The 8,826-nt window shown below is 34.9% G+C and overlaps 1 protein-coding gene across 10 annotated transcripts; it reads right to left on the reverse strand.

The window, feature by feature from the left end:
• Positions 1-770: 770 nt before the first annotated feature.
• On the reverse strand, positions 771-8,617 carry LOC114289695 (uncharacterized). Of its 10 annotated transcripts, none has more exons than XM_082916965.1 (11): positions 8,329-8,617; positions 7,142-7,166; positions 6,811-6,871; positions 6,450-6,510; positions 5,673-5,789; positions 4,132-4,315; positions 3,298-3,484; positions 3,152-3,208; positions 2,689-2,936; positions 1,682-2,007; positions 771-1,260 (listed from the first exon to the last, which is right to left on the reverse strand). In XM_082916965.1, the coding sequence occupies exons 1-6, from the start codon at positions 8,588-8,590 to the stop codon at positions 4,260-4,262; spliced, it is 582 nt and encodes a 193-aa protein (XP_082773091.1). In that variant the 5' UTR covers positions 8,591-8,617; the 3' UTR covers positions 771-1,260; positions 1,682-2,007; positions 2,689-2,936; positions 3,152-3,208; positions 3,298-3,484; positions 4,132-4,259. The 10 variants fall into 10 exon arrangements, with proteins under 10 accessions (XP_082773091.1, XP_082773089.1, XP_082773090.1 ...); XM_082916963.1 differs by having other exon boundaries at positions 2,689-2,946; XM_082916964.1 differs by having other exon boundaries at positions 3,298-4,315.
• Positions 8,618-8,826: the final 209 nt, after the last annotated feature.

Consider the following 8,826-nt stretch of genomic DNA (forward strand, 5'->3'; position numbering starts at 1 on the left):
CAACCCATATAAATTGAAAGATGCATAAATAAAAAAATGAAAAAAGAAACAGAACACAAAAAAAGAAAGAGAAATTCAAATACATATCAGTTTAAGGTTTAAAAACACAAATCCAACACAAACACATCAGTTTAAGATTTAGAAAAACAAATACAAATCCAAATCTTAGAAACACAAACCCAAATTGATGGGTCTCTTTTGCTTTGATTGAAAAGAAACATAATGATTGAAAAGATGAAATTTATTTATTCATTTATTTTGATATTTTCAAACTTTCCATTATTTTTGTTTTTGAAAACAACAAAAACATCGAAATTGAAAATGATATCACACTCCTTAAATCACAATATGTTAGAGTTCTAACTTATTTTGTTAATCGCCTTTCCCCCCAACAGTTATTTTGTTAATGAATATCCCATTCGAGTTTTCAAGAACAACAGACGCGATGAAGTTGGCTTCCCAACACAACCAATGCAACTAATGGCAACTATATGGGACGGAGATAGTTGGGCCACGAATGGTGGAAAAACTAAAATCATTTGGGCTCATGCACCATTTATAAGTCACTTCCGGGGCTTTGCCATTGACGGATGCCCCTATGACAGCTCTCACAGAAAATCATGCAATTCTTCCAAGTTCTGGTGGAATGGAAAGAATTACTGGCAACTGTCTCCTGACCAAGAAAGAAAACATCAAGTCATAAAGCACAATTATATGTACTATGATTACTGCAATGACAGAACTAAACACCCAACATATCCCCCAGAATGCCCACAGTGATAACAGCCCTTTATTTTCTTATTACATAATCATCTAATGATAAGTGCAGTTTAAAACTATTGAATTCACAATATAATATCATGCTTAATCACTTTCTACTTCTACTAATTCTCAACCTTCTCTCGAACCTAATACATTTTTCAGGACAACTATTCGGGCCTGTCTTTCTAGTACATATATATACATCAATCTCTAAAATTATATACAAACATCCATATATGTCATTTCAAGTATAGGAACATGTAAATATAAGGGAGGGATGAAACTTCAAATCGGATTCAACTTTGGAAAGGTCAAGAATTTCATTTATAAGTTGAAGAACTAAATCTCCTGAAGATAACTTGACACTCAATAATTGTCTTTGCTCCTTGTCAAGGTTTGTGGTGGAAAGAATCTCAGCCATGCTTACAACTCCTGATAGTGGAGATCTTATCTCATGAGACATGGTTGCCAGCATTTGTTTTGCTCGCATTGTTTCCTCTGCAAGAAGAATCCATTGGTAAAAAGTGAATACCCTTTTCCTTCTAATGCTTATTCAAACCCACCAAGAATAAATCAAAGAGATAAACCTGTTATATGAATTGTTTTGTTTAGCTCTGTCTCCTTGGCACATATTGTATTTTTTGTTGTCATATAGTTTAAAGACCTATAAAACTCCTAAATTTTTTCTTTTTTTAGGGAAAAAAAAAAGGGGCATCGTGACATTGAAAGAATCATATAAAATCATTGAACATAGATGTCTCAGCATTAGAAGAATTCTGTACCATTTAAATGATTAAAATCATTAAAAAGAAGTCCATGTGTAATCATATGCACCCTGCTTTAAGGCCAGATGCTAACAAAAAGTACTGATAACCTAAATAAAGAGTGCTCAGACAACTTGTCATCTTCCTTTACTTGCCTTATATTCTGAGTTAATTTGGTTAAAGTCTCGGGTGAGCTTAAGCCCTCTGGATGATCTTCCACAGAATCTTCCTCTTTCTTAACAGGCTTTTCAGTGGGAAAACTGGAACTTCGTACAGAAGATGCCTTTCTTGCAATAGCTTTTGACCTTCTTCCTGTCATGGCAGTCTGTGTTGATACTCTGGGAGTGCAGACTACCAATGATGAGAGTGATCTCTCCTTCTCACAGGTAATGTAACAGAAGCTGTAACTTCTGGTGCCTTCACCTTTCTTCTTTTGAAAGGAAAGATATTGATTCTTACATCTTGCAAGTTGTGGTCTGGCCTGATAACCAAAAATCAATGGACATGCTTTACAACAGAGTTCCATGTATTTCTAGATGTATGGTATACGTGCAATAATTTATGTGCATTTATGCAAAAGGAGCAAAAATCCCAATGTGGTGTATAAACAAATTTGAGAGATAAACTAAGGAATATATGTAACCACATGCCATGGGTAGATTTTCAAATCAACATACTATAGAGGGAGATAGATTGCGGAGTGTAGCAATGACTGAAGGCCGCAAACATGCATGCACATGAGCAAGCGTATAAGGGCAGGCTGCATGAGCATGGGACAATTTTCTTGAAGTTTTACACAGAGTGCTAGATTGATGTCGCATGGTAGAGTACATTGGAAAAAGGTAATAAAAGAAATTATGAAATAGCAAAAACTGAAATCAATATTATTCTCAACATCAAAGGTGCTTCTCAATAACAATAAGCCTAATATTTATAAGCCAACCTGAGACATGGATGTTCAACGAATCGTGACATTGAAAGAATCATAACATAGGTCAAACCAAAACATTGAACATAAAAATTCAATACGAAGAAAAGCTAATAAGATTTTCTTTTCGAAATGGTAATCACAAATCAATTTATAATATTAGGTAGTGTTGAATTTAATGTTGAAGACCACCATGGCACTATGCAGACTGCTGAATCTTGTAAATGAACTCACCTGATCAGTTACATCCATACCCATGTAATTCACACCAATAGTATCCCCTGCGTTGCTGAATACAGGTTCAACATATATCAAAAATGTCTTTGACCCAAATAGTTCTGTCTCAAAAGTAATTTCCCTTTTTGCAGGTACTCCTCGTTCCAAAACTTCTGTTTTGAAGTCTAGAGATTCCTTTACACCAGCACCAGCACCAGTGAATAATCAGTGAATAATCAGTTTTGAAGTCTCCACATCCGTTTTTCCTATAATGTCCTGAAAAATCAGTGAATTTGAGGAATGCATGTGCCAAATTCTGCAAACATTGCTTTACAGAAATTACATGAATTACAAAAGTGAACAAATCAAAAAGAAAAGAAAAATGCATATTGTCAGGTTTCACACCAGCACTGAAATAAAGGATGCAAATTGTAGCAGAAAATAAAACCTCAAATAAGAAAATCACTGGCAGTCAAATTACCTCCTCGTGCAAACTCGGAAAATGATTATAGATGAAACGATACCGCAACTCTTTATCCTGAAAGAAATGAAAATGAACGCTAAGATATCGATGATGACTTTTCAAGAAACTTATTGTAGATGATAAGAAATGAAGAGATGATTTACGGTTTCTCTGCGATGGAGGACGGAGGTGCCGTAGTGGGTTGAGATCTAATATGGAGAAGAGATGAAGAGTTGCTGTCGGTGGAGATCGGAGGCGACGCGACGGTGGAGACGACGTGATGGTGGAAGTAGAGCGGCAATGGAGAGGAGGGAGAGGAAGAGAGAGATCTCTGAGGACAGAGTTTGAGACCTGAGAAGTTGGAGAGTGAGAGAGAGAGAGAAGTGTGCAAATAATGTTTGGAGTGGGTGGAACACAGGAGAGAGAGGGGATTGTTTTGGGCAGGAATTGAAAACAACACATCAAGGGGCTGTTGAAAACAACACATCTCAACCCTCAATGGTTAAAAACAACACATCTCAGTTGTTGAATTGAAATGTATCTCTGATACATTTTCACACAAATTCAAAATCCCTTCTCCCTTATTCAAAATCCCTTCTCACACATAAGAGATTCCCAAAACTACTGTAATTGTTTTGTAAGATACATCCCTTTTCTAATCATTGATAAAAGTGAAAGTATACAGAAAAAGATTTCAACTGTTGAAGCAATAATGGATTTAACAATTATAATAGACCTCATCAGTCAAACAATAAGGTATAATAGACCCTAAAAATATATTTATATATATGTATATAGATCAAATAAAATCAAATAATAATAAAATCCCTTCCATAATATAAGGAGTTAATTCCCAAAACTAACCAACAATACAAAGTAAATGAAATAAAGAACATTGGTAGGTGTCCTGGTGGTGTGAAATCAATAATCTTCTGAACTTTTCAGTGTTTAAATAAACATCTAAAATTTTTTCATATATAAAATTGTAGAAAGCCTACTGTTTTGAGCATTCCCTTTAAGTGAATAAATCTTCCCTCTGCAGAGATGAACCTTGAGACCAGTCTCAAAATGAAAAGCTCAAAAAGTACTGTTTTTCCACTTCCAGTTGGTGCTGAAATGACCATATTTACATCGGATTGGAAACAGGCAGAAAAGCATTCACTCTACAGCGAGTTAAAGCACCTGTACAACAAATACAAATGCAGAAACAATACCAATTACACCATGTATAACAACAAAACAATATTTTAGGCATTGTGGTACAAATGCAGAAACAATACCAATTACACAATGTATAGCAACAGAACAATATTATTGTAGAAAGCCTACTATTTTGAGCATCCCCTTTAAGTGAATAAATCTTCCCTCTACAGAGATGAACCTTAACAACAGTCTCAAAATGCAAAGCTCAAAATGTATTGTTTTTCCACTTCCAGTTGGTGCTGAAATGACCATATTTACATCATTCTATTTAATCAAAAACAGAACCAGCCTACTAACCCCAATCTATCAGACATCTAGATTTTTAAATTTTGCTTTTAAAATCCCTGTTTCTTTACCAAGAAAATGGCTTAGGCAAACAACCATTGTTGAGCTTTGGTGACCCACCATGAAACAAACTCCAAAATATAATTAGGCTCCTTATTAGAACATCATCATACCAAAAGGTTAAGGAAGAAACTGCAATGCCTTTAACCCACCCTAATTCAACCCAATAATCACCAATTGACCAAAAATTCAAGCCGTAAAAACAAAACCCAGAAAAATCTAACAAATAGAACCAAAGAACTGAAGAACTAAAGTACCTCTGTTTTGGGGTTTGAATTGCAGCAAGGGAAACACAAAAACACACACAGCCACAAAAAACAAAAAACAAAAAAACAGAGAGAGGAAGAAACTGCGATTTTAATTCCAAATTCAGAAAATAGAATAGGTCATTTAAGATAATAAAGAACATTACCAACAAATTTACACTATTAGTTTAATAGTGAAAAAAACTATAAAACTATAAAACAAAAAGAAGAAGAAGAAGCATTCTAGGGTAAACTGTGTTCACATGGTTTTGCTTATAAACTGTGTTCTTGAATTTCCTCACTTCTTCCCATATATGCCCTTTTAAAAGAGAAAACAGATTATTATAAAACAAAAGAAGAAGATGAAGCATTCCAGAGAAGTTATGGATGACATGTAAACTGTGCTCACATGGTTTTGCTTATAAACTATGTTCTTGAATTCCCTCACTTCTTCCCATATATGCCCTTTTAAAAGAGAAAATTGATTACTACTTACTTAGGAATTCAAAATTTAAACAGAAGCAAATAAACAAATTAATTGGCAATAACCCTCAATTAATGGGCCCTTGAACCCCACTAAAAAACTTCATAGTAAAACTATAATTTGTGTGTGTTGCTAAAGTAGAACAATAACCCTCAATTTGTGTATATATAGAAAGTAATCAGTAATAGATATATTGTAAATTCTTAAATGAGATCAATAATCTTAACACTTATGCATCTGTTGCTAAAGTAGTTCACCCTACGTTTATTTGCAGGGATTGGAAGGACATAGACTGTGCAGACTGGGACAGCCTTCAATAATCCGATGAAACCTCGTACAGGGCAGGAAGCCAGCTTGATTCGGGATGATGTCACAGTTTCTGTACATGGGTTTTTACCGAGGAAGCATAAGAAAGAGTGTAGACTTTCATTAGCCCAGAGTAGTTGTCTGAAACTTAAATAGACATTAATGTACATTGTATTTTCTAAAGAAATCATGTATTTTGCAAGGTTCTTTTTTAATTTAAATATATAAGAACCTCAGCAGTGGATGGTCAAATGTAGTATGTAGATCCGTGTTGTAGGTTATATACATACATGCTTTACCTTACTTTACTTTCTATGATTTATTTGCTTTGCTTTGCTCTAAAATTTAACTCGTGTGGTTAAGATTTATTTGCATAGGCACTTTCAAGTTGTGTTTGGGATCTTGCATTTGTGCAGTGAAAAGAGAAGGGAAAGAATTTGTGTGTGTGTGTGTGTGTGTGTGTGTGTGTATTTTTTTCTTTTTTTATAAATTTTAAAACCACCCTCTATTTCATTTGCAAGTTCTTTATTGTTTTTTGTTCACAAATCAAATTTCCCAAGTTCTCTGTAAATGTGTAGATCAAATACAATCCCCTTGGGTTTTTGATGGCTGGTTCTTATTCTAAAAGATACAAATTTTATAGAAGGAACTTCCTATTGAAATTTGGTTTGTAAGGGAAGGAGGTCAAGAGCTTTATGAAACCACCTGAAATGGAAAGAAGTCATCGAACTACCTGAAATTGCAACCACCAAACAATGCTGAAAAACCATGAAAGGGTCTGTCAAATTAGAAACCTGTGACAGAACCAAAAAAAATAACCAAAACAGAACCCTAAAATAACAAAACATCTATCAAAAACATCTAAATTTTTAACAAAATAGAACCAGCAAAAACACAAATTAATTGACAATAACCCTCAATTAATTGGCACTTGAACCCCACTCAAAAACTTCATAGTAAAAGAATCAAATTCCAGAAAATGTAAACCAATTATATTTTCTAGAGAGCCAAAAACAAATAGAGATAGAGAGAAAGGGGGGGAAAAAAATAAAAATCATGAAACCACCTGAAATAGAAAGAAGTCAGCGAACTACCTGAAATTGTAACCACCAAACAATGCTGAAAAACCATGAAAGGGTCTGTAAAATTAGAAACCTGTGACAAAAAAAAAAAAAAAAAAAAAACAGAACCCTAAACTAACAAAACATCTATCAAAAACATCTAGATTTTAAGAAAACAAAACCAACAAAGAAACAAATTAATTGACAAAAACCCCCACTCAAAAACTTCATAGTAAAACAATCCAATTCTAGAAAATGTAAACAAATTACATTTTCTGGAGAGCCAAAAACAAATAGGGATAGAGAGAAAGGGGGGGAGCAAAAATCATGAAACCGCCTGAAATTGAAAGAAGTCAGGAACTACCTGAAATTGCAACCACCAAACAATGCTGAAAAACCATGAAAGGAACTATCAAATTAGAAACCTGTGACAGAACAAAAAAAAAAAAAAAAAAAAAACAAAAAAAAAAAACAAAATATAACCCTAAAAACATCTAGATTTTTAACAAAACAGATCCAGCAAAGAAACAAATTAATTGGGAATAACCCTCAATTAATTGGCACTTGAACCCCACTCAAAAGAATTTCAACCATTTGAAGCACCTATATTGACAATTGTGTTTAAAGGACTGAACCTGTGGAATTTACCAGTGGAAGTTCTTCCAACAATAATCTAGATCTATATGTGTTTGAAAGGTGATGCTAGGAGGTGAAATTGATTCAAGTAGTAGTCTAGTAGACATTTGAAAACTTTTGCCCAAAACAATGCCTAGAACTTCTCAGAAGATTTGAAAGCAAATTAAGATTATGATGGTGGTCCTGTAAGTTGCAAGGGACATTGGCAAAGTAAGGATGGGCCAACCGACAACTTGAATCTGGGGTATCCAGTTGTTTTCAGTTTCCTGCATGCTTATGCCATGGCAGGTTTGAATTCACAGTAATAGTGACTTGTGAGGATAAGAATTTGTAGGTAATAGTGATTTTGCTTGATGTTTTGAGTTGTGTTCTAGAGCTAAAACACCAGAGATAAATGGAAATGGTGAAACGTTCTTAATTATATTGCATTAATTACTGGAAAAGTGGAAATGGTGAAACGTTCTAAAACACCAAGTGGTACTTTTGGAAAAGTTGTCATTTAGCATTAATTACTGGATTTACCCCACTACATAAATTTCTTAATTATATTGCATTGGTGTTCCAGGAATCAAGTGCCCAGTTAGCAATGGGAGCAGCCTTTGGAATTGAGCCACCAAAGGAGAAGGTCCTTCCCCTCCGAAAAATATAAAATTATGTCTAATACCATTCAGATGTAAGACAGAACATTACTGTTGCCAACACAATAAGGAAATTAAAATGACAATGACAATGGTTAACCAAAAGCTCATAACTAAAGAGAAGCAGAATTCAAAAGCTCATAACTAAACCAATAATTTCTGCCATAGTTCTAAACAATAAACCATGAACCACAAAATAGGCAACCACCAACAAACATCGATTTACTTGAAGCATAGAGAAGCATAGAGAGAGAGAGAGAGAGAGGGAGAGAGGTACCAGAGAGCTCCCATGGGGGTTCGAAGCAGAGAGAGAAAGAGAAGATGGCGGCGTCAATGTAGAATTCGAGGAAGTTGATGATGATGACGGTGGCTATGGTGGTGGAAACCCTAGCCTCCGGTGACCCAAACAGAGAGGGAGAGAGAGATAAAGAGGGAATGAGGAGACGTGGGTAGATGGGAAGTTTAAGGAAGAGAAGGGTTTGGGCGGGAAGTAAATAGATCAGAATCGTTGATATATATTGACGATTGATCTGAACCATTCAAACAAAATGTATCTCACATACATTTTATACATTTTCAAAATCCCTCTTGCCTTATTATATAGATTTGATGGGTCCGGGGACCCCATGGTGCACCTGAGATTGTTTTCAGACATCTTAAGGCCAATGGGCCTCAGCAGACTTTAGAAGCTGTCTCTGTTCGGCCGAACCCTGTTAGGTGTGGCGGCCATTTGGTATGCCAAATTTGAAGATGATGTCAAGAGAAACTGGGACGA

The sequence above is a fragment of the Camellia sinensis genome, chromosome 2 (genome assembly GCF_055761805.1).
Source record: "Camellia sinensis isolate YWXY chromosome 2, ASM5576180v1, whole genome shotgun sequence".
Taxonomy (NCBI): Eukaryota; Viridiplantae; Streptophyta; class Magnoliopsida; order Ericales; family Theaceae; genus Camellia; species Camellia sinensis.

Bases quoted from the DNA above. Each gene is read 5' to 3' on its own strand.
- LOC114289695 (XM_082916961.1), bottom strand. From the start codon at position 8,590: ATGGTTCAGATCAATCGTCAATATATATCAACGATTCTGATCTATTTA. The intron at 7,167-8,328 runs GTACCTCTCTCC...ATGGTTTTTCAG, and splicing joins ACCCCCATGGGAGCTCTCTG to CATTGTTTGGTGGTTGCAAT. The intron at 5,790-6,449 runs GTAGTTCGATGA...ACCCATGTACAG, and splicing joins TTTGGTGGTTGCAATTTCAG to AAACTGTGACATCATCCCGA.